Source organism: Monomorium pharaonis, chromosome 2, assembly GCF_013373865.1.
Source record: "Monomorium pharaonis isolate MP-MQ-018 chromosome 2, ASM1337386v2, whole genome shotgun sequence".
NCBI lineage: Eukaryota > Metazoa > Arthropoda > Insecta > Hymenoptera > Formicidae > Monomorium > Monomorium pharaonis.
The window spans coordinates 4,527,844-4,554,341 of record NC_050468.1 but is presented as its reverse complement, the minus strand read 5'-3'; the positions used below and the strand labels follow the sequence as shown (position 1 = coordinate 4,554,341).

Sequence of the window (26,498 nt, the reverse complement as noted above, 5' to 3'; positions counted from 1 at the left end):
AAAAGGATTTTCAAATTTTGCGAGTTCAATTCGAAATTAAATGGTTGAACAGAATGTCGGTAAAACGAACGGCTTTAGCATCCTTTTCAGTAATAGAGTGATTTTAGGGACGGAATTCATAGACCGATCTTAAATTCAAGAATTGTCTTGAAAAGTCTAGCCACGAGCAGACTTAAGACTTCACTTAACCAATAAAATAACAGTATTGACGTCTCAAGATCGTACTTAAGATGAGTCTTGAAGATCGGTCTACGAATTTCGTCTTAAGATACCTAAGATTAAAGGAGTTTCGCTGCTAATCAAATCAAAATGAACATATTTTCATGAAATTTTATAGAAAAGTTTGAATTAGTGGTATAAATTAACTGTAAAAATTTTAGAAAGCTGAACCAGTTAGTTATTTAAATATTAAATATTTTATTTACATAGGCTCTTAAGGAACTCGATGAATTTTCACGATTTTTCGGTTTTTATCGTCTTATTAAACGTAGAAGTAATGAACAGGTGTTAGTGAAACTTTACAACGATACATCTTAGCTGTCCAGAAAAGTACTGTTAAATTTTTGAAACGATGCACTTGTTCATTTGAGTGAAATAATCGATAGGATAAGAAAAGTTTACAATAATCGAAGCAATACAGCGTAAGTGTGATAAATGTGTGCTAGTGATATAACATGAATTTCAAATTGTTGTATTTAGTTATCAAAAGGTATAATAGTGAAGAATGTTTATTCTTAATTTAAAAAAAAATTATTTCAGTAATGAAGGTAGTACGTTATAGGCGAATTTTTTTCTCATATTCACTATTCTTAACTTTAGATCATATACAGAAAAAAAGGAAGGCAACAAAATTTGCAGGTTATTTGAGTTTTTTTTTTTACTTGAGCCACTGTGCCACTTGTGCCGGGCCTGAGTAAAGGAACTCCCTTAATGAAAAGATGCTCACAACGCGTGACTACCCTCATGGGATTTCTTCGTGGACAACGTAAAGCGGCGGCGGTGTACTTGGTCAAGGTTAATGACGTCTGTGTATTTAACCGTGACCTTGGTAGACGCTCGAGATAGAAACCCTGTCCGATCATGCCCGTACTCACGTCGAGCCCTCGGCGCATCCTCTCTGTCTGTCACGACCGTGACTTTCCTCAGATTTCATTCGTCCGTTCCGAGCTGCAAAGTGATCGTCGCAGCACGCGGGGAACTCGCCCAGGCGAGGGCTAATGACGCCGGGAGTGTTGCATCGCGACTCGCAACACTCCCCTCGGAGAGGAAAGAAATCGGGTTAACCTCTCGAGCCTCTTGCACCTGCACCTATAATAGATCACGTGAGTTTTCACTCCATGCGGCAGATGCGGCACAATGAGAGTGCGCGCGCGTGTGTGTGTGTGTGTGAGAGAGAGAGAGACCGGCCTGAACGAGCTTCTCTGGGAACCTTTCGAGATTTGCGACGCATCCTAACAGTTCAGAATAATTTAAGTAATTGAGCCTACGTTTTTGGGAGACTGGCTGGCATTTTGCAATGCATGAAAATTTGCTGGTAAAATGGCTTAAATTGTTTTACAATATATATATTTTTTAAATATATAGATGTATGTATATTTTATATATATTCCGATATTGTGACGAACATTAGTATTAAATCGGCCTTAACAGATTGTAATGGTGCGGCTCGCCAATTAATAGATTGGCACTTAACACCAATCGTAACCAGACGCTATTACTCGCACGCGAACGTAATCTTGCGACGTTCAATCGGGTTATTGGCTGCTGTAACGAGGTGCAATCTTAATCTCGCTCGAACGGATTATGCGTTGACCCTATTAATGACACAAATAGTCGATGCTATCGAAGGTCTTCGATTCGAATCGATTGCGGGGCCTGCCTTAGCGTTAAATTACACCTACAGATTACACGAGAGATGCACGTGAACGCTAATAGGAGCTGTAATCATTTACTAACCGACCACTCTCGATTGCATTATGTCGAATTTGTAGCGTACGGTACTGTTGATTAGAATTTCTTGTTGTATCATTCGTAACAGCACTTTTGCGGATGTCGTTATTCAGAAAAAGTTTCGAAACTTTAAGGGATTAATGACACAGTTGTTGAGTCATTCGCGAAACACGAGTCTTTTTTTTCTCTTTGAGCCAAAGTCGTCATGGAGAGCCTCCATGCGTGGCAACAAAGGGCTTCATTACTGACGTCTCATCTTGGCTGATCTCGCCATTACGTTCCACTCGGCTCCGAAGCCGGCGAAGGCAACCACGATGACGAAGACGGTTTCGCGAGGTTGATGCCGTGGCACGCAAAAAGAAGGGAAATCGTTTTTCAATTTCCACGAGTGCACGTTAATGCAATGCGGATTTTTACTTATCAATTTTGACTGCCTGAATCGATTGTTTGCAAAGGAAGCTATAGAACTCTATTGAATCGGAAAATGGGATTTTTTATTAACTTATTACAAACATTTGTTTAAAGAAATACATTTTTTCCCGAAAATTTGTCCTTTTTGTTTTTTTTAATGTAACGCAAATTTAAATATGTGCGGTTTCGCGAAAAATAAAAAATCCTTCGCCCGCGATCAGAATGCCACAAGTGTAAAAAAATTTATTTAAGAATGCTATTTTTATTTATGTTTGCATTTATTTTAATTTTGTATAGTTTTAAGGGACTATTCTGGTGTGACCACCTAAAAAGTTATGCATTTTTGACGAGTTTTTTTCTCAAAAAGTACTGCATGTAACGGCATAATATTTTTTTTTCCTTGAAAGGTGTACTCTAGGAGAATAGAAACTAATTTTTTTATAGTTAAAAATATGCATATTTATTTATTTATTTACTCGTAAATGAACACATAAATGAAAGAATCATCTTGCTGGCGCAGGTGATTGAGGCTCTTCAGATCTGAAACAAAAAATTCAAAGAAATTGTTAATTTGTATGAGTGTCGTTATCGCCCGAACCTCAATTATTAATTTATATTATAAATGTAAAACATGGCGGCGTTTTTGGTAAAGGTGTTAAAAAAAACGTTTTTTTACGTCATAATTGGGGTAAAAATATAAGTTAATATTAATATTTTACCATGATTGAGGTTCGGGCGATAGCGACATTCATACACATTAACAATCTCTTTGAATTTTTTGTTTTAGACCTGGAAGGCGCCAATCACCTGCGCCAGCAAGATAATTTTTTGATTTAAGTGTTTATTTACTAGTAAATAAATAAATAAATATGCATATTTCTTACTATAAAAAAAATTTTTTTTATTCTCCTAGAGTACACCTTTCAGGGAAAAAAATGTTATGCCGTTACATGCAGTACTTTTTGAGAGAAAATTCGTCAAAAATGCGTAACTTTTTAGGTCGTCACACCAAAATAGTCCCTTAAAGTAAAAACTCATAATTAATCTTTCTTTAAATAAAAGTTACTTGGTGTCGAAAAATTCCCTACTTTTAATTTGCTAGGGTCTTTTAGCTTCTTAATCGAATAATTTGAGAATCTTGAAAGTTTAACTATTTGTTTTCTTGAGGAAAAATTTTCTTTTTGCTGAAAAAGATTTTTCTATTTTTAAATAAGACCGTACATTGATAAATTATATAAGCTTTTTCCAGATTGTACATTGTTGTATCAGAAATGACGTTTATTGCATAGAGTGTATGAACGCAGTATTTGGCGATGTATGATTTTAAAATTTTGCTGGTCAACACCTGCGTGTCTGTGCGATTTCGCGTAAAATCTACACTAATCAGATGGAGGCAGCTGCAAAGGACAGGTGGAGGAGTCGAATCGCAACTTCGAAATTTATGCAACCCGACCGACTTCCATTTGTTTAGATCAAGCGCGATTCTCTGCTTTGCAGATGCGTTCCCCTCCATGGAATAAAAAACAAACACGATAATCTAAGTTATATATTTTAAGAATTACACATCTGTCGATTATGGCAGCTATATACTTGGAATCGTTGTACGTCTATTACGGATTTTGCATCCGAAATAACGACGCATCATACATCGGACTGGACAGGAATTGGCTGCGCAATCGTTTCTGCATACATGAAAACAAATTAAATTATAAATCTCGAGCTAATTAGTTGTAATAACCTTACAAGTGTACAGTAACAGATGCGGTTGGCGACTGAACGTCGCGACGTGTGCGAAACGTATGCCGCTCCCTTGGCTGCCGACAAGATCGTACTGATCGTAGATGTCATTTCTCGCGAGCTCGCGACGACTTTTCTTTCGCCGTGCCGACCCGATCGCTTCGAGCGAGCGAGCAGCGTGGATTCCGTCTTCAATCGAAGCGTCAAGAAGAAGGCGTCTCTCTTCGGCGAACGAATTACCGGAGATCGCGTAATAATCGGCGGCTTTTAACCCGGGCTTCTGTTCGCCGCGGCGGCGGTGTGTCAATTCCCAGTTGCGACGGGGCCATTAGACGAACGCTATTGCGATAATAATAATCCTGCCGTCGCCGTCGTTGTCAACGCCGTGATGCCAGATTTACACTGCGCAGCCATTAAACGTAGATTGGAGACTAGCGAGCTCCCCTTCTTCCCAGAACGCGATTTCTTATCCATCGCCGATGATATCCGCTACAATTCGCTACGGTTTATCGCTGCGACAGCTTTTCGCGGAAGTGAATCTCACACGTCCACCCCGACGAGTTTCTTTTTCCCTCTCTCACGAGATAGGGAAAGAGAGAGAGAGAGAGAGAGACTTTGATAGGACGACTCAAGGCCGTCGTTCTCGCGGAGTTTAGCGACTCCTCTCTCGCGTCATCGTGATTATGCCTTTTGCGACGTGCGAGGAGTTGCGATACGCGATACGATCGCCGGATGTAACGGTTCCCGAACGTGTTTTCCTGATTAAACGTCGCGCGCGCGCGCGCGCGTGTGTGTGTGTGTGTGTGTATATATATATTTATGATATGGAAACTGGGTATAGATAGCTCGACGAGCTCGCTCGGCGATGAAATCGATCCGATCTCCGCAGTCTTCTCTCACGGACATGGAACGCGACAACATTTCCAGATATCATTTCGCGTTTCAACTATGCTGCTTTGAAAAAAATTATGCCTAATTATACATTCCTCTTAACGCGCTGAATCGCATGTATATCAGGAAATGTGCGCGCCAGTTGCAACTAGCAAAGATTGACAACGCGTCCCTCCGAGCAGAGAAGTCGTCACGCGGAACGGAAAAATCGATGGGATAGCGACTGTCAGAGATTAGATTGCTAATTGAGCAATGAGGAAGTCTCGAAATCGCGAGACGATCGTTGACCTTCATCTGTACATTACGTCGCGTGTCCTCTTCTTTGTCCTCCAGCGGAAGGACAAAGATAGATAGATAGATAGATAGATAGATAGATAGATAGAGAGATAGATAGATAGATAGATAGATAGATAGATAGATAGATAGATAGATAGATAGATAGATAGATAGATAGATAGATAGATAGATAGATAGAAGAGAGAGAGAGAGAGAGAGAGAGAGAGAGAGAGAGAGAGAGAGAGAGAGAGAGAGAGAGAGAGAGAGAGAGAGAGAGAGAGAGAGAGAGAGAGACGAGAGAGAGAGAGAGAGAGAGACGAGAGAGAGAGAGAGAGAGAGAGAGAGGAGAGAGAGACGAGAGAGAGAGAGAGAGAGAGGAGAGAGAGAGAGAGAGATTAGCTTGTCTTTGTAATAACTGGTAATTAGAACGCAGATAACTCTAATCCAATAGAGAACGATTACTTGGACTCGGTCGCACTCGCATTTATCAACCTACATACTAGTGAGCGACCAGTGACTCTTACTTGCGATCGTGATCTTCGCCCTTCTCTTTTCTTCTCTTCGTGCTTTAATCAAAAAACCACCGAACCCATTTTGGCTCTTCTGTCATATACATTTTGTTTTAAAATTATACAGTACAAAATATTTTGAAAATGTTGAACATAACAATGATAACTGTAATGATACAATAATATCTTGAACCTTGAAAGAAAATTATTAAGTTGCCATCATCGGCAGTTCTAATGTTAAGGTGTTAAGGTTCTGATAATTTGCATAACACAAACAAAGAGAGAGATCAGAGAGAGAGAGAGAGAGAGAGAGAGAGCGAGGAGAGAGAGAGAGAGAGAGAGAGAGAGAGAGAGACGAGAGAAGAGGAGAGATCTGCTCTCGCGGCGAGATAGCGACGCGGAGAGCAGAGCTCTGAGAGAGAGGAGCGCGAGAGAGAGCGAGATGAGCGCGAGAGCTCTCTCTCTCTCTGCGCGGAGGAGAGGACCCGCGGAATTCATTGATATTTTCAAGTATAAGAGAATTTAATTCCAATACAATTTTGGAGATTATTTTCCGCGATTTCTTCATAATAAACTTCTAACCCTCGCACATGATAGCGTCACTTGAACAGAAAGGCCACGAAAAGGATGAGAGTGGAAATACTGATTCCGACTTCCATTCCATTCCTGATCGGTACGCTTTGTGGGACACCGCCAGGTGATACAATGGACACTAATGATGCTTACTTTGACGCCTGTCGAGCGATTCTTTCGTGTCACATCTATCCCTTGACCCGGTGACCATCTCTCACCGGGGTGGACCATTGCCTTTAACGAACCTCCGAAAAATATTTTGCCTCGCGCACGCATGGGGGCCGTGTGTCCCTTCCTTTCTCTCTTTCTCTCTCTCTCTCTTTCTTTTAAGCAAACGCACTTTCCCATCTTCGGACGTAATGTACCATACGAGCGACGCTTCCCACGCAAACGTTCCGTCTTGCACATTGATTTCTCTCTCGGTCGAGCTACGTATACACGTAGACATATCGCGTCGCCGATCCTATAGTTACGCGCGCTTTTATAAAGGATGGGAACGAATAATCTCTCTCTTTTTTTTTCGTGTCTCTTGAAAATTGTAATACATGTATGTAGCTTTACGTGGAAACAACTCGAGTCAAAAAATTTTTTTTACTTTCTTCATTTTATTTCGATTAGATCATTTATACCTATTTTGATACTTTTAACTTTCAAATAGATCTCTTTGGATACTACTTGTGGCCTATTGGCTATTGGAGAGTTTGTGGAGAGTTTTGAGAAGTTTTGCTTAATTGATAAATTTCCTGCTACAACCATTTTTTTGAGGCGCAAAGTAAAAGTGTAGTTCTCATGATTAAACTTATCGTAATCCTCTAGAATCTATTATATGTTCTAAAATCGAGATTGAAAGGGAGAAAAATTTTGACTTGGGGGAAATGGAGGAGGAAGTGGAGGAACAGGAATGTGAATGTCGTGTTCACGACGCGTTATCGGCGCATAAAGCTCCCGGTTTCCGAGGAATGCACGTGCATGGCACTTCCTTGAGCGGCAAGCTCTTTACGTAACAAACGCACAAGTGCTTTCACTACCGCTGCTCGAATTTAGGCGCGCGTGAGCATAGGTGCATTGCCCCATAGCGAGTTCACTTTCTCGTGGTTGTTAGATCGCCGGATTACAACGGGCATTTGCGCTCACGTGGGATAAGCATCTCGCGCGCTCCCTCGACCGACGCTCGTCATACGTTACTTCGTATCGACGTGTTATGCACGCAAATATCATAAGCGTTCCGAGTTTTAGTTTTTCGTTCTCACAGCTTTCAATCCTTGTCATAAAAATCACTTGATGAAATTGCTTGGAGATTAAAAATTGGGACGATCGGGGCTGTCTAGCAAGACACAGGCAAGGCTCTCGAAGACACACTCTATTATCTAACGGTTGTACTTAAAAAGCAATAATTTCGAGCTGCGCGAATCGCGCGCGTAACTCTCCCGGCTCACGCAATCTCGTGTGACATTAAAGCTGATAACGGTATTATTACGTGTCATTCGTGTTATTACGCGCGAGGATATATCGTTTCCGTGAAAAATCCGCGCTACATTTTACGTCGCGATGATTCTGTCGTGTTTCATATTACATATTATACGTGTGTGCTGGATACACATGGCATGCATCTCGTATGTAGAACGTCCTCGTTCGAGCGCATAATTGGCGGTAAGATTTCGCAATCAAATCGAGCGAGATTCGATATCGCAATCAATCGCAATATATCGCCGCGTTACGTTACGCGGAAGCGTTCCGCGGGTTAATCTCGGACTCTCCGATCCACGATCGTAATTTGTCAGCCTATTCGGATCTGCGATAACGATACGCGGACAAACAGTTTCGATGTTTCGATTCAGGACATTGCAGATTTCGTTTTTTTTTTACGCGTCGTGCGACACAAATCGCGGATGTGCAACGTTCTTCTACGTTTCTTCTCTTTCAACGCGCTGGTAGAGTACAAAAAAGTGACTTTTTCCCGCGAAAATCGCTCGGCCTGTAATCGCGTTCTCTGTAATCAGAAAAGCTTAAGGGAGGAACGAAGCGCGTTATTAACGGAAAAAGTGAAAGCGAAGGATCGTTTTGCGGGTGTACGACTTCCTCGTGTGATATTGCGTTATTTGCTCTTGCCGTATCTAACGTCTTTATTAGCGATGTCGGTTGGTGGAATTATAGTAAACGATGATGGTACACGGGCATGCACACTAATCGTTCATAAAGTTGCGCAATTACGTTCAAAGTTATGAAATTTAATTATTTTGCCCGGCGAGACTGAAACGTCCGCATTATATGCGCAATCAAAGTTTTAATGAACGTGCGTCGCGATCAAGATGGTGAAGTTGCAAAAATTTGCTTTTTGCGCAGTCGTTCACTTCTGAAAGATTTCGAATTTGAATTACAAATGTTGCCATTGTATTTTATACATTTGTTACATTACATTTTATTATTCGATATTTCATATATATCTTTTCATTAGTATATTAATTTTTTTTTTACGGGCACATGCGTAATATTAAGTACATTAATTAAATAATCAAATAATTTACGCTACATAAGGATAATTAGTTTCAAAGTCGAAAGTTCTGGTATTTACGACCAATATTTTTTGTCGCTGATTAGAGAAAATATAATAAACTTAAAAACCCTGCAGTTTTTAAATTTTGGTAACTTTTAACTAGTCTCTTTAGCCAGATGTATATACAATTAAAATATCCTTAAGGTTAATGTATGGTGCATCTTTTTTGCAGAGGTAAATACGCAACGGTGAGGAGATGCCGCGAGAGATCCAGTGGCAGGCAGTGGGCTGCCAAGTTTCTGAGGAAGCGACGACGGGCTCAGGAGCTCAGAGCGGAAGCACTTCACGAGGTCGCCGTACTGGATGCCGCGGCCCATTGTTCTCGTCTCGTCTCCCTTCATCAGGTCTTTGAAACCAACACCGAGATGGTGCTTGTCCTCGAGCTGTAAGTACAAGGACGTTTCTCAATCGTCTGTATTCTCGGTCGGATTATCTTGTGTATCCTTCGAATCGAATACAATACAATTTTTACCATTTTACATAGATAGTAAAAGATAGTTTATTATTTGAATTGATCATTTAAGAAATGTTACAAGTCCAAAAATCTTACTCTTAAAAAACTAAAAATAAAATTCTAATCTTTGTAGTAAAAATACGTAAAAAACCTTTCATTATTTAATAAATTAATATTTTCCCCAACGTAGATTATATTATATATAGTATTAACAGATTTTCTGTAGTTTTTTATTTTTTTCGTTTACTTTAAAATAAATAAAATAGTGTCCGGCGCGACAAACTCATAGATACAGTCCAAAAGCAGTAAAAGAAATTTCAATCAGATGGTTTAGTACTCTACTAATTAACTAATTAACAATGATAGAACGACGTTTGTGTCACTAAATGAAAAGTATTCATTGCAATAAATTGCGTATCTGTCTCCCCTAATCCTGAATCCCCAAACCCAATTCCTTTCTATAAAAATTGACTTATGGAGCTTCTCAATTGATTGATTGATTTAAATCATTCGTGTCGCGACAAAAGAAACAAACAAAGTAAAACTATATGATGGACAGCGGCGATGTGGCGTGTAACTTTCTATGTGTCGTAACAGTTGCTAATTAAATTATTGAAAAAGTAGGACAAAAGCGTAAACTTTGATTTGAAACGTACGTACGACGCGTGTGGCCAGTCGTAAAAACTACGTCGCGCTGATTCGTCCTGACGCGCCGTTCCGTTGCGTATTTGAATGAATTTATGGAAGAAACCACCGTCGCGCGAAAAAGTGTACGTGCTAAACGTAAATACTGTCCAAGTCAGACGTGCGAAACGTGTAAATGTGTGTTTATTGCCGACAGGGCTCCTGGCGGCGAGTTACAAATGATACTCGATCGGGACGAAGTTCCAGAAGAGCGACAGGTTGCCAGATTGCTGAAGCAGATTTTGGACGGGATAGCCTTTCTGCATTCCCTGAACGTGGCTCACCTCGACATCAAGGTAAGTGTTTTCAAACACTCGAACTACTTTTGTACGGTGAAGGCGGGCCTAACCCACCACCGACCATTGTTTGACCGAAGGTGCGGCTGTTAAAATCCCAAAAGTGCACCGTGCGACAAGGGATATAAATATATCCACGGTTCAACGTGCCTTGACGATTTCTTTCCGAGAAAAGGAAAGTATGCTGCACAATTAGAAGAACGTCAGTTCTGCAGTTTTCCTCGGATGATACTTATAATTTTCAATTATTTGTTAAACGACGACTTTCTTGTCCGGCTTGGAGCGTGGATTTCAAGATTATCGCGAACAAGTATTTCGGGCAGATAATTCCGACGGCTTTATTGCTCGCAATCGAAGCATCATCTGCGTCACGATTTTATCGGCTACAATAAATTCCTCCGGTTAACGTTCGCGTCTTTTGCGACTGCTAGATTGGGGAATAACCCGTGAAAACGCGAGCGAGATACGCAGCGTGATTCTTCGGTATATCTCCAGACCAGACGTAAAAAATAACAAGCGAGGCATGATAACGGGCGAAGATTGTCGCTCGTGCAAATAATTCTTATCTCGTTTTTCCGGTGCGCTCCGCAGCGAGGAGCAGCACGGAAAACAGAGGCCTCCCGAGGCGTCTTTTGGCGCGCGGCAGGTAACCGCGAATTATCACGATGGAAACAATAATATGAAAGAAGTTGGCGATTCGTTCGACGCGATAGAGATAATTTTTGCGGAAAGAACGACGGCTCGAGGGAAGTGGTGCACTGGGTAATTCGTGAGCTTTATCAGTGAAAATATCGCGACTGGTGGAGAGAAAAAGAAATTGGTTCATCTCGCGCTCTCTCTCTCTCTCTCTCTCTCTCTCTCTCTCTCTCTCTCTCTCTCTCTGTTCTTTTTTCTCCCTTCTCGGGGGAGTGGGGGACGTTCGCGAATCTCGGCCGAAGACGTGAAGGCCCGAGGCATCTTTATCGCGCCGAATCTCGGCGAGCCGTCGCGCGTCGCGCGAGAAAGAAACTCTGGCAAGAGAGCGACGACATTTCGGGCGCCTTCTGGCAATTTCTCAGCTGCGGGGCTACGCGCGGTCCGCACGATCGACCTAAATCGTTATGTAAACGCCTACGTGCACGGCGGTTGCCTCTTGCCAAATCGGCTGATCGCAGGGGCGATTCCTGTGCGCCGACGGTAGACACTTTGCGTGCCGCGGCACGTTTTCGCAACGCGGATAAATTTCCCGACCGGCGTCTCCTGCGAGAGTAAGGTTGACATACTCCTCGCCTATCGTGTATCTTATTACATTTTCGCGGAAATGTACACCTACCAACCTGAGAAGTAAAGCATACCGCGTAGATAATGATGATTGTATTAAATTCGAGAAATGTATTTTGTAAAATGAGAAGTAATGTGTTTCTGTGTATTCCTTTGAGGCCAATCAATCAATTGCCAGAAATTATATGCTCGCTTTGCAAAATACGTTTTTAAAATTTGGTTTGAGAAATAGATGAAATATTGAAGTATACAAAATATTTACTGTTATGAAATTAATATTTTAACTTTAACAAGTGTTAAAAAAAAAAACTTTTGCGAAAAAATATATAATTCTTAATAGAATATTTAGTATTGCGAAATTAATATTTAATTTAGATCATTTAGATGCGAATTAGCAAGTGCTTAATCAACTTTATTATAATCTACTAGTTTATTTTTATTTACAATTAAAGCAAGTTAATTGTAAGTTTCCAAAAATTCGTAAATCAAAGTCGTACATAGACAGAAGTTATATAGCAAAATTCAAATTTTAAATGTGAAAATAAAAATTTTATATCTCAATTTGAGGAATATTAGCTTGTAATACAGTGATACTTTGTACATATTTATCAATGTATATGCGTTTTTTACGCATATACACACGCTTATCCTAGTAGAATTCGAATCCGGGATTTCTGGATCATGAGTCACCTGCCTTACGTGTTTCATACGTTATTTCTTCTATTGATAAACGTGTTATAATATATTGTTTTATTTATGATTTAAACAGCGCACCGATCAACTATGTTGTATAATAAAATTAGCGTGACTAAGTCAGATTGAAAATATCATGCAGCTGTAAAATTTACATAAAATATAATATATATTTATTTTCCCTTGGCATTTATTCTATTTAAAACGATAAAGAATCATAACTATTCAACATACATATATTAAAATCATTGAAATTTAACTGTACAATATTTAGTAAAGATAACCAAACATATTTTATATTTTGCTATGTTAAAATATAAAATATGTATAATAGATATTATAGTAAATCAGAGAAAATTACATGAAATTCTTCGAAAAACGGTGTCCTACAACTACCGTGTGATTTTTAGTGTAAATTTTATAAGAAAATTCTTTCCGTATAAATAATGGGGTCAACTGTTTCGTTTCTTTTAAGCGGCAAACGTAAATTTTTACCGATACCGAGCTACACGCGAACATTTTTCCACGTGCACACCTTTTGCACGTGGACGCATGCAAATCCCACTACCGAGAGACAGATAGAGAAAGCATTTGCAATCGGTCTTGCGTTACCGTTCGTGCCGTTATGTCACCCGACACTTGACGATGGAAGAAATGAAAATAGATCGCCGCCCGTGCACTCCTTTCGATGATTCATCTAATCCCACGCGCCTCTCCCTTTCGACGTTTCTGAATTCCATCGTAATCGCCGTGATTGATCTTTCACGGCCGATGCGCGCGCGCGCGCGCGCGCGTGATACTTATTTTATTTTTTACTCGCGCGCGCGGTTTTTATCGGCGCGCGCGACGCATCGTATTAAGGAATCGATGACACGCGCGCGAACACGTGCGCGGTCTGTGGACTGCGGTACGATGGTAACGCCACGACGACGGCGAGGAGAAAACAGCGCACGGCGATGGAATGCCGCCGCGAAATGGGCGCGAATGGGACGTTTCTGTCCTATGCGAAATATTTTTGTACGCGCCCGTACGGAAATACCCTCTCGTATTTCGCTCGCTCACTCGCTCGCTCACTCATTCGCTCGCTCACCTCACCGATGTGACGTTTCGCCGTCAAATTCCACGGATCTTACTTTCTCTTCCCGCACGATTTTCCGGGGGGGACTAAAAATAATTTTTCGTTGCGGCCGAAGCACCCCATTCAAGAGCGTCGGGGATGTTTCATAAAAGTCACGTAATATTGAGCTCGCTCGTTAGTGGGATTTGGTGGCCGGGAATAACTGATTCGACACAACACGCGACGCGACGCCGAACGATGATCCATAAAGAACGTAATTGAGCCGAAGACCCCGAAGTTTAATATCTCGAAGCGGGTGATCTCGTGGGGCGCTAAAAATAACTTGTTTATCGCGCCAGGGTCCCATTGTGGCGACGATCAGAAATAAATCCCATTTTAACTTTCGTACGCCGCGCCGCCGGCCGCCTCGCCGTCATCTTATTATTGCATCGCGTCGCGTATCGTTCGTCGAAAAATAAAAAAAAGCGACATTCGCAACGCGCGCGTTAATTCCGATCGGCGGGAGCGCGGTCTCGGATTCGCGAGGAAGGGTTACGGCAACGACGTGCGCTTTTATGCGAGCGTCACGTCGCCCCAGCTGACAACCAGTCTTTCCTATTTGGCGGTTGAGAGAGAGACATTTGCAATTTGCGATTTGCACACCGCGCGATTTGCTCGCGTGCGCGCGTAGGTATACGTGTTTATCGATTATCGGCGTGATCGATATGGCTGATCCAAGGTAAACGAGTTGTATTAATATAATGTCCCGGCACCAGGCCGCTCTCGCGCGCGGCTTTCAGACCTCCACCCCCAGGAAAGGTCCCGGAATCTCCTTTTTAATGTGACACGCGTAACGACGTCGCCAGTTATACAACCCAATTACTCGGCTCCGCGAATTCGCGTTAGTCGCGTCGATCGTTCATCATTGATGGCGGCGATAAATAACACGCACGTCGTTTTCTCTCAACGAGGTTTATAATCGGCTCGTAACTAGTGCCGTTGATTACTTGACAATTGAATCTTTTTCCACGGCCCTGACAAGTATCGCACTTTGGTATCGACCTTTGCAGCATCTTATCGATCCTATGTCGTCGCGATAAGGTCGACGATTACGCACCGGTACGAAAGTCATCCTGATATCGCGGTGTTTTTTCGAATCGCGATAAGATTATTCACCGTGCGATGATACGAGCGTTATTGTGGTACAGCTACGCAATTCTCACCTTTTTTCGTTATGAACAATTTCACAGATTTTTTCACGATACTCGAGAAACCGACTAAGTGGAGGTGTGCGATTCAAGCATCGGGAAATCGAATCAAATTTGAAAGTTTTACGTCAAATTCTCCTCGGTTCGAATTAAATTATCGCAGATGTACTTACATTACAATTTGAACTTGCACAGTTGGAAAATTTGTGTTAAATTTAACACATATTGTATGTTTCGAACGGTTTACAGAAATTTTTCTGTTAATTTAACATATTGAGTATATGTTAATTAGCAACATAAATATTATGTTATATTTTAACATGAAAATGTAAATTTTATAATTGAACATAATTTTTATGTAGCAATTTAATGAGAAAATTATGTCAAAGTAACACATGTAACATGTTACCTTTAACACTATTATAATGTTAATGTAACACATGCCGTGAGATCACGTCGAGAAATAACAGTCACTATTATATGTATTATAGAATAATATAGAATAAGCTCAACATTTTTTTTCTGTCAATTTTAACAGATAAATTTTGTCACTGATAATAAAGAACATATTTATTGTGTAAAAATACGTTGCGTTATTTTTACACTTTTTTTCAGTTATTCTAATAATTTCACACTTTACTTGAATTAACACAACAGCAATATGTTAAAGTAACAAACAAATGTGTTAAATTTTTACATAAAAATAAAAACCAACATTTCAGTATAATTGCAAAATGTTTTTACTGTTGAGTAGATTAGGTTAGAGCGACCCAACAGAATACTCGGCTGTTACAACTGAATATTTTGTTGTGGTAAGCACATTAATAACAGAAATTTTCGATTTTTCCAACCGAAAGCATTTGTTAATGTGAACATTTCAGTTAATGCAGATAAGCTTCATGTTACTTCAACTGAACTAAGCCAACTGAAAATTTCTAGTTGCTACTGACTTATTTTTTCCGTGTAGAAAGTGACATTCTCGGATTGCGAGTTCCACAAGAAACGACGACTAATTAGCTCGGACAAACACAGAAATAATAGGTCTTCTCTTTCGGCGGCCAGCGCAGTGAATCATCGTTATTCAGATGCAGTGCTTCGTGGCGTTTCGATTCATTGACCCGCGAGGAGGGCGAACGGCGTTTATTTTTCGCGCGGCCATTCAAGAACGCCGAGAAAAATAAGCCGAGACGAGCCTTCGACGGCCGATATGCCTTGGAAGCCGGCCAAGGCGCGCATAAGACTTTGCATATTGCGAAAATACCGCACGAGTCGCGGCGAATCGCGTGCTTTTGTTCACATCGACGTGTGACGGCGCGTCAAAGCGGATACGCGGTGGAATTCTATTAAATGTGTGTACGTTGCTTCGTTGATACACAACAAATATACAGAAGAAGATGGATGGGCAGGCTTTTATGGATGTTCCGCTCCAACGCGATATTTGTCCTCGTTCCTGTCTCCGCGTAGCCGCTCTCGCAACTGACATGCAATTTCGTGGAATTTTTACGATAAGAACGTGTCTCGAAGCGTACTTTAGTTATTGTGAAACGAATATTGTCGAATGATCTTTCCTTTCTTTTGCTCCAATCTGGATCTTTTTTTGACCTAGCCGGAATTTTAGTCTCAAATGTTTTGAAATAAAAGAAGGAGGAGAAGCGGACTCTGGGTCATTTTCTTAAAAAATTTTCTCGTTAGTGGTGGAATCTTACTCACCAAGTGAACGCTCGGCAATCTATCTTCAACTAGCATGAAGTCGAAAATTACACCTGGGCCAAAAATGACATATTGCTGACGGTGTTCATGTTTTCGAGAATTAGTAAATTTCCTTTTTTTATAATGTTTTCAAATATTTATTGCTAAAATAAGCTAAATTTTTTAATGTAGCCGACAAAGTAAAAAGCGCAGGCGAATATTGATTTCATTGATTTTTGATTGAAGACGCGTATGTATCCTCGCTGTCCTTCAAAAATGACGGATTTTGTCCCTATAAACAGCATTCTTTTATGTAATTTATTCACTTTGCATATTATTAAGGCATATTTTGTAAACGTATTTTTATAACAAATATTGATTAAAAAAAAATATTGTTTCTGATATTTATTTCATAAAATTGTTTCACTTTTAGATGTTAAAATAATTATATTTTTTGGAGTTGTCGCAAACATGTCTGTATTTTTCTGAAGGTCGTGGGTCTGAATTATAAAAGTGCAACAACGTTTTAAATATTTATTTATTGCTTATTTTTTGTTTTATTTTTTTCTTATTTAAGTTTTTATTAAAAATTTAAACATTTGCATCAAATAACTATTTTGTAATATAGTGGAGATGTAAAGTAACTCAGTATTTCTTTTTCTAAATTTTTTAACGTGAACATTGATAAGACATTTTGATCATAAATACTTGAATTTTGACCTTGAACTGTAAAGAATAAAACAACGAATAATTTAACGTAAATGATTATATTTTACTGCAGTTTTAGGTAAATAATTTTTAAACGTAAATGTAAATACTAGTAAACTTTCACACGAATATTTGGTAAAATTTTATTAGTATATAGTATATGTAAAAAATTAAATTAAACTTGTAATGCTACTTTCTCAAACTTGTAAATACAAATTAGATTTTACATAAGAATCAGTGCAACATTTCCACAAATACTCAAGCGTAATAATACAACATGATAATAAAAAAACCCATAAAACGTTTATATTTTTGATAATGCTTTGAGATGTGACACATATATATATATATATATATCCTCAATGCTGTCTGACGAAATATCGTTTTCACAACGATTAAGCACTTGCTACGAGAAAAAAAGATTTGGCATTTATGTCATTACGTGCGCGAAACGTAAGACGCGCGACAACTAGCGCCGGGAATGGCAATTGGCCGACGAATAATTTAACGAGCGCATTCGAGTTCATCCTAAAAATAACGCCGTGCCACGAATTCGTGCGATATGCCGCAGCCAAATATAGATTTCGCGGTTATGAATGGAAAAATGCAATGCGCGAATTCTTTGGCCGGCGTCCAAAGGGGCCCTCCTGGCCGGCGGCCACGAACTTTCGGGCGCCGGTTTCGGCTCTAAAGCCGGCCTCACACCGTGCTAGTTCACCGTGCTCGAAACGGAACAGCTATATCCGTCGACGCTCGACGTTCTCGCGCGACGCGCCGGAGAGGAGTCGCGCGAGTGCGCGAGAACGAAATAACTCGGCGTCCGCCGGCCGTGCAAATTCGAGAATTTCCACGGCGAAGCCGCGTTAATTGCGGTCGCCCCATGTGTTGCCCGCGCTTTCCCAGACCCGCCGGTCGATCCTGATGCTCCGTTTTGCATTCCATCGCGATGACTCGGCTTGAAACGTTACTCACGCACATCCATCACGTAGAGAACGTCCGCAAATATTAATTAGGGGAACGGAGACGAATCAAACGAGAGCTGTTTATAATCCGGCGTGCGTTTTTACATCTTTATTTTACTTTTGTCGAGAAAAAAAATTACTTAAGGGAATCTTAAAGCCGTCTGTTTTACCGACATTTTTTTAATAAACTAACTTTTTAATTGGCTTTAGAGAATTGCAAGTCTTTTACAGAATTACAGTTTAAAAACACACAAAAATCTAGAAGAAAATTGAGTTGAGAATTGAATCAAAAACGAAAAATTTTTTATTTTTGTAAAAATAAAACGTAAAACTATCACTTGATGACGATATTCGCTTTATATACAAAACGATTTCGTATTCTTTATATATAAGAAATAACATACTCGAACAATATCATGCATTTCAAACTAATTGTAAGATTAAGAACCTAGAAAAGAATATCAGTTATTTTAATTTTTTATACTTGCAAATCCAGATGTATGATGATAAAAAGAGCAGTTAAAAAAAATTTTATTTTCGGTATAAACTCCAATTCATAGACTGATATCAATACGTGTATTTTAATTTTGGAAAAGGATTTCCAAATCCTATAAAAGAAATACGTACGAAATCTTGTGCACTGATGTGCATGAATGATTTACATTGTATAATACATATTTTCCGATCAAGTTTGACGGGCATTATAGATTGAAGATGAAATGTCGACGATTTTTTTTTCTTTATTTTTTTTTCAACGTTTTCTCTAGAAATTTTTCGTTTAGTTTTCGAGAGGGAAGTGCGCGTGTGCGTTTGTGAGAAAATGGTTGTTCCCGTTATCCGGTTGCGCGATTCATTCTGCGGCTTATCCTTTGCGAGCAGTCGTTCCTAGCCGCGGAATGCCCGTCTGTTGATTTGAGAATAGACAAGAGCGGTCAGTCTGAGCGCTGAGGGCACGCTCTATCAAACGGGCAGTTCGCAAAAATACGAAATACGGCTCGTGCATTTGCCCGTGAAATCTATACGATGGCGATCGTAAAACGCCAATAAAAGTTCCGTATCGCATGCTGTGCAAAGTGGAATTCAAGTTATTTCGCCAGAATACGGAAGCCTTCCTTTTCACGTGGCTCTTCATCAGGTCGACCTGACCTTTATTCGTGATCTTTAATTGTTTTGCATCGCGGAAGATATTGGAAGAAATATGAACCGTGGGAAAGAACGCATCCGACCCGAACGGTTCACCGAAAAAATTGTATTTTCAGATTAAGAATTTCTTTCGTATTTTTAGAATAATGCCTTCTAAGGGATGCACGAAAATGATTTTCTTTATTTCAGAAAGAATTCTTCTGAAGGATTCATATATGTTGATTAGTGCCAGATATTCTTAATTTATAGAGATGTAAATAAGTAACAATAAATATAAGTTAAGAGAAATAAAATAAGATTAGAATATACTGGCGTATAGGAGATTAATTTTTTACACAAATATGAAAGAAGATATGATATTATAAAATACATATTGTGTGAACCTTACTGAAATACGCATTTTTTTTCTTTGATCATGAAGTTTTTAAATATAAAAACAAACTAATAAAAATTAATTGTCTGAGGCGATTAAATTAACTTTTTGTATTACTTTTATTACTGTTTTTTGCTCATTATTTAAATATCACGATTTTTAAGATTTTAAGCACCAAAAAACTAAGCTGGTTATGTTAAATTATAATTAAATAATTGTTGCAAACACTAAATAAAATATGGTCTGTATCAAATATCGATGTCTACAAGTTTGTCAGAAAGAATGTATTCAAAGTAATATCCAAAGATTATTCTGTAAAGTAGAATTTATTATTGTCACGCAGCCATCAAGGTATGTTAAGAAGAGCTTGCAAAGTATATAGAGGAGAAGGTAATATGGCCACACTCATTTACATTTTATATAATAACTTTGTTAATAATTAATATTTTGAGTCGAAACTTTACCATTATATTTATCAAAATATTTTTTATTACATTTTAAATTTAAAATGATGAAATAGTTACTATTATATATTATTTATAAAAATATAGTGACACTGCATGGGCCGAAGAAAAAGGAGGGTAATATGACCACCACAAAGATAGATGTAAAAAATTGATTTTGTTTAAAAAAAGTGACAGTATTTTGTTAGAAAATTATATATTTATATATAATAAATTGTTATATTTGTTTCGGATCGCGGCGCGGGAAGGCAAGCGAGAAACACCGATTCAATCGCGCGACTCTCGAGCTGCGGCGAACCCCGGCGTGCTCAACGCGCGGCGCGGCGGCACGAGCCGGAGCATCGAGACCGGCAGCACGCGGTCGCCGCGTGAAAAACCGGCGCCGGAGCTCGCTGATCAATGCGCAGCTAATACCGTTGCGTTGGCTTCCCTTTACGTAATCCTGCAGGATCCAACGGAAATTTGCTATCGGCGAACGACGTCACCGTTTTTTTTGTTTCTTCCGCGGCCGGGAAGATTCACGAACAACAACGGCCAGACCAGATTCCGTCACGAGATCGACTCCGCGAAGCATCGCAAGTACTCGCGCGAGTAGATTGAGCGAAAGCGAAAAAAAAAAAGAGCACGGGACCCGGAACATGTCAAAGTGTCCGTTATCATTGCGCTTTCGTCACGATGCGATTCGCGCACAGCGATCGTGTTCTTGCGGCCAGTAACTCGTCGCGCAACCACGTGCGACCGTACTCTCCAATCTGTACAAGAATGAATGAAGAGTTACACACTATTCCGATTTCCAAGTTCATTTGTACAGGCCACGCCATCCAGACTCCAGTCGGAGTCGAATCATGGCGCAACCGAGCACGCGGTCGCGCCAATATTGAAATAGGTAATTTTTAAATTTGTGGTTAACGGGAGTTAAATAAAAATAATCTTGAATTGAAAGAACGAAATGTTTAATATTTGATAAGCACCAAGAATGCTCGCGAGCGTTGCAAACGTTAAGTAGAACGCACCCAAAATATATTGTGCTATAATTACAGAAAAAATTGCAAAAAATGTTGCAAAATACATATATTTATACATAACCTCTTCTTTTTGTCGCAAGACATACTCAATGTACACTGTCACTTGAATGGTTAACACTACAGCGACAATCCATTTATTGAGGAATCTCGATATTGAGATCTCGAAAGTGACCATATTATCAGCACGCTCAGATGGCTATATTAGCAAAATTCTATGTTATAATTTAATTTTATATAACTCGAGATATGTACAGCCGAATAAAGAGTTAAATAACAAAAAAAATACTCAAGTGTATGTACATTTAGAAGATAATATGATAATCTCTTTAAATTTAAAAAGAATGAGGAAGTGTAATTAAGTGTCAAAATATACCTTAACAAATTTTCGAAATTCTCGAATGTAAAAATGTCTTGTAACAAATGTTGACTGTTGCGCTTTGTTATATTAGCGCCACTATATAACACCAGGCTACTAAACAAATGATACCATAAATGATTAATTATTAGAGTTCGTCACTTAATAATGGGTAGCCATATTATCCGTACGGGCCATTTTACTACCTTCTCTAGTCCTCGTACTTGAACAATACAGTGTTTCTGATGTTGATAACGTTTATTTAAGTACTTCAAGTGTTTTTGAAATTGCTCAAGAATTTTGTTGTATCTAGTTCCCGTTGAAGTTGGACGGTTGAAATTGTAGAAAAGCAATCTCATTACTCAAATCTGTTATCTGTTATTTGTATACCGTTTCGTGTATTCGGCTCGGTTAGAGCACGTTTCTCTCTTGACGACAGAGTATTTTTCCCTCGATCGCAATCGTCGCAAATATATAGGTCGGTCGTCCGCTCTTCGCTTGGTAGGCAGCGGAGCAGCGCCTACGAGCGTGATCTCGGTCGCGCGAGATATTTCGTAGATGCGGACATATATCGTCACACGGATTTAATGCGTCGACGACTTGTTTATTCGAGCAACAAATCGCCGGGGCGATGATAAACGTGGGCAAGTCGCGTGTCGGGCCGCACATATTACCGCTCGCTAATAATAGACGCGCGCGTAATATTATCGTCGATAAAATCGGCGCCGAATAGCGGGTTTGCGCCAAGTTTGCAGCAAGTCACGCTGTTTTATATATATATATATACGTATAATTATTTCATATATATAATTGATGTGGCTTTCACCTGGGTGCGTGGGTGTCGCGAGTCGAAAATCGCCGTTCCATTCGAATCCTCCGAATCTCGAAATTGCTTTGCGGTCCGCCAAGGATTCTCAATTAGCGCGCTCTTTAACGGGCGGCTAATCCTTTCACCGCGTGACAGATCAAGACTTTGGAGCGTTCTCTCGCACCTTTTTTTTGTCGCTTATCGTCACACTTCTACGTCAATTAGTAGTCTTTTACGTGTCGCAAGACGAAGACTCGGTTGGCTAAGAGCGACAGTCGGTGAGGAGGGCAGAAGGTAATCTCTCAAGCGACGAGTCTCTCTCTTTTTTCCTTTCTCTCTTTCTCTCTTTGAATCTAATCATCCGAGCGACATGCAATGCAATTAGCGAGCATCTACGGAATATTATTATCGTCAATATTTCATTGTGAGCATAGTGAGTAATGTCATTTCACAGTTGCGCAGTAGAAACTATAAAGATGACGGAAACTGACGAGGAAAATCACTTTTCACGGTGTTAATATCATATTTGGTTTTATTTATATCGATATTTATTTATATCAATTCGTAATTTTTGGTAATCTTGACTCTTTCCGTAATTAATATTTATTCATAATTATAACGATATGGATTTTTACTTTATCCCGATATGCATTATCTTACGAATCTACGTTAGTGTTACTTGTACTATCCGACTGAAAATCAAGCCTGGTGGCTTGAAAGAAGAGGTAGAACGACGCGCGCTCCGAAATTTCGACACCCGCGCTCGTTTGTTCCGGCGAGACACATTTGGAACAATGAAGAAAATTGTAAAGCGTGCGCGCGCGACGTGGTACAAAAGCGAATGGCGTTCCCGTAACGAAGTGCTGTCTAAGTAATTGCGACACGTTTTAGTGCTTGTCGCAGTTTCACGTGCTCGCTTTCGCTAACAGCAGCAGCAGCAGCAACAGCCACAAGACCGTCAAGCGGAGAAGGTAATAATCGTTTGCCGCGTAAAGCGATGTTACATCACACGACTGAGTCCTTAGTGGCGATGACAATCCGATGATCACGTCAGCGTTCTTTGCCGTCGACTTGCGAAGCTTGCCCCGAATGTAAAGTCGAATTACATGCGGCGTCAGCTCGGTTCCACGTTTCGCGCGGCTTCGGCACATTCCACATAACGTCGAAAATAAATGTTAGTTATCTTTTGAATATTTCAAGATTAAAAATGAAATTACAAGTCGAGACGCGTGTCGTCGTGTCGCGTCAACGTATGCAATGTACCTTTGTAAACACCGTGTATTTTCCATTCCTGTGACGAGCGATTAATAATAGAGTCAAGAATATGTTGCACATCACCGTAAGAAACGTGACGCAAGTCGAAAATTTTCGAATTTCATATTATGTGCAGTTTGTGTAAATACATTAGTCGTCAATTAGGAAAAGTGATGCAAATAAAAATAAGAAAAAATGATACGGATCAAAAAAAGGTAATTTTTACATCAGCTGTTTCACAGTTTTCATATTAATTTATTTAGTTTCTTTATTATTTTTCTTATTTTATTTCTTACACTATTGCAGGTTATGACATTCAATCTATTTATAATAATAACTTATTTATTTGGTATGGTGGTTAATATATTTGTCAACTGTATCTCTTGTATTTATATTTGTTATTACTTGTATTTGTTTTTACTTAATTTTTCTATATTCTTTATTTGTAATTTTATAGTTTCCTGCAGTTTTTTAATTAGCAATCTTTTGTATTTTTTTGCGCGCGCGCGTTTAGACACTTTAGACTTTAAGGGAGCAGTGCTAATGCCTCATCTCTTGAGATGTACCTTCTACTCTGTTTTATATTATTTTATTAACTTATATTTCTATCAAAACATAGTGCCGCATTGAAACAACGTTATGTGACGTTTTGCAAACATTTGCAGCGTGCATCATCAGAATTGGGAGCTCTATTGCTTCAAGACCAGTATTAACTTTTTTTTTTTGTTATTTGTGTACTTCAAGAAAATTATTGTTATTATTATTAAATTATTATCTTTAACATTACATTAATAAAAATTAATATCTACATTACTTCTAGAGAATTTGAAACAGGCAATTTGTGATTAGCACTAAGGTAACTTACGTTTAATATTGCTATAAATAAATAATTAATGTTTAGGTATACCATTCTCTATCTCCACTCTCCTAAACAATTATATATTTTTGACTTGTATCATTTTTCTTTTGCGATTTGATATATTGCTACACGTTGCACTAGAATATTGTTTGCTCGTAAAATAATAACGATTCTCTTGCATTCGGCGACACCCACGTGGGTACTTCAGAGTAATAAAGAAACGCGCCTGGAGCTCGCCACATCTACTCGGGGGGGGTGGCACTCGGGTATCCCATTAAAAGCTCGATGAATCGATTTTATCGAATGTATCGCTATGCCTGATGAACAGACGCCGATATATACATATCGACTCCTCTTGATCGAGCTCTCCATCGCGAGATACAATTCCTAGTAAGAGTTCACTGCGAGGCCAACGAGCGGGGTTCATTGATGAAACTCGCGAGCGGGGTCGATTGCCTTCTTTTCCTTAGAAAATCCGATGAAAAGCGACGGATGTCCGACTTGCTTTAACAAGGCAATTTGCGTTTATTTGTCTGCGAAAGAAGGGAGAACTGATAATCGATTCGTCGAATTGATTCCTACAAATTGTCGATTAACGTCGTACTTGTTTCTGCGTAACGCACACAGGCGGTCAGTTAGATGAAGAATTAGTTATTTGTAATTTGATGAATATATGTATATTCCTCGGGTGGATGGTCCAACACTTTTGATAATTCAACGAAATTACATTCCTAAAGATGCTAACAGGATGTTCTCGTTTCGCATTTATTAGGCAATTAAGACGCGAATTAATGCGTACTTCTCGCATCACGAACACAATGGCCAGCGAGTTTGTCCGAGCGAGCAAGCCGTATTCCGCTTTATTACCACAACGCGGAGATAAAACGTGCGTGTCGTCGCGATATATGTTATCAACCGGCGTATTTATCAATTATTACCACACGTATGCACTTACGCATGCAGCGGACGCAGCGTAAATAACCTCCTAACATAAAGTCTATTCATTCAGCTGTTCATTAGGACGAGTAAAACAAGATAACGAAGAACAACATAACTTAATTCCTTCCCTTTTATTATTTATTAAAATACTGTTTATTTTTATACTGCAATATTACTATTAATCAATATTAACATATATAATTAATTAATTGTATAAAATTAATTGCTATTATTAGACAGATTAGATATGTGTATCATTTATTTTTATTACTTATGAAAATAAATGATACACATTTTCTTCTGTCTTCCTTTTTTCGGTTTGTGTCGCAACATTTTGAACAATGTTATTTTTTTCTATTAAGCAATCCAATTTGAGGAGAAATTTAATCTAACAAGCTTTTACATGTAACAACGGAAAATTGCGTTTAATGGAACGCGCACGCTATCTGGAAATCGAAAAGTCGCAACGCGGTGATTTTCGGGAGGTATAAATTAATGTGTGAAAAGGAGGCAACGAACCGCCTGCGGGGCCCAATGCCTTTTAGCCGACGGATTTATGAGGATACGTCTCTCGCATTCATTGAAACTTCCGGTGGCCGAGAAAAGGGGAAGGCGGGCACAGGCTGCCGCGCGTGCGAAACTCTTGCGTGCGTGTGTGCATGTCCCGGCATATTAGGCACGCAATCATGTTCGAACAAACAAGAGAGAGAGAGGGAGCTCCCGCGGTTATCGCTCGGCGAAAGGATTGGCGTAATAAAAGTACCGAGACGCGGATATTGATCGTTCGCGCACGAATTCGCCCGGCGCCGCGCGCATTATCTATAACGGCAGAAGCAGGGAATTGTTTTGCAATCGAAAAGGTGCGTGTTCTATAATCGGTTATCGGTCTATTGTTTCCGTCCGAAAGCTGTCGGCGCTCGCGGCACCTCCGATGGCGAAAAGCGGGTAAAACGACCAGGTCGTCCATCTTTTTCGAAGTCTCGCGCTTCTAATTGCCGTTTGCTCACGTAGACGGCTCGCGAAGTGTCACACATTGTTAAGCGGATCGGCGGACTAATTACGGATTGCAGGCGTGCTCATTGACACGCCTAACGAGCGGCAGATGCTCGAGCGTAACTATACTACACAACGGTTCCCTTTCCCGGCCCCCTTGCCTTCGCTCTCACAGCGCTACGTTGATTAGACATCTCCGCGCCCGACTTTTCACGCGCGCGATGTCGCATTGTGCTCTGGAAAAAAAAAAAAGAAACACGTTTGAAAGACGGAAGGCGCACCGTTATCCCGCAGATGATTTCTTACGTTTTGCGAGGACAATGTACTCCTCCTGCCGGATAATGACGTGGAGATTTGCCCCGTTAACTCTTCG

The 26,498-nt window shown here is 39.8% G+C and overlaps 1 protein-coding gene and 1 long non-coding RNA gene across 2 annotated transcripts in view; one reads left to right on the top strand and one right to left on the bottom strand.

Annotated features, from left to right (window-relative positions):
- Positions 1–26,498, top strand: part of LOC105839087 (serine/threonine-protein kinase 17B) — a 124,751-nt gene that overhangs the window by 74,121 nt on the left and 24,132 nt on the right. Inside the window, exons 2-3 of the mRNA XM_012685135.2 lie at positions 9,074–9,286; positions 10,197–10,335. Coding sequence (XP_012540589.2) covers positions 9,074–9,286; positions 10,197–10,335 — 352 coding nt within the window. The remainder of the gene's footprint in view (positions 1–9,073; positions 9,287–10,196; positions 10,336–26,498) is intronic.
- Positions 869–26,498, bottom strand: LOC105831419. Its single transcript, XR_001138652.3, has 3 exons — positions 25,833–26,498; positions 4,105–4,711; positions 869–4,043 (listed from the first exon to the last, which is right to left on the bottom strand). It is a non-coding gene; the product is annotated as an uncharacterized LOC105831419 (long non-coding RNA).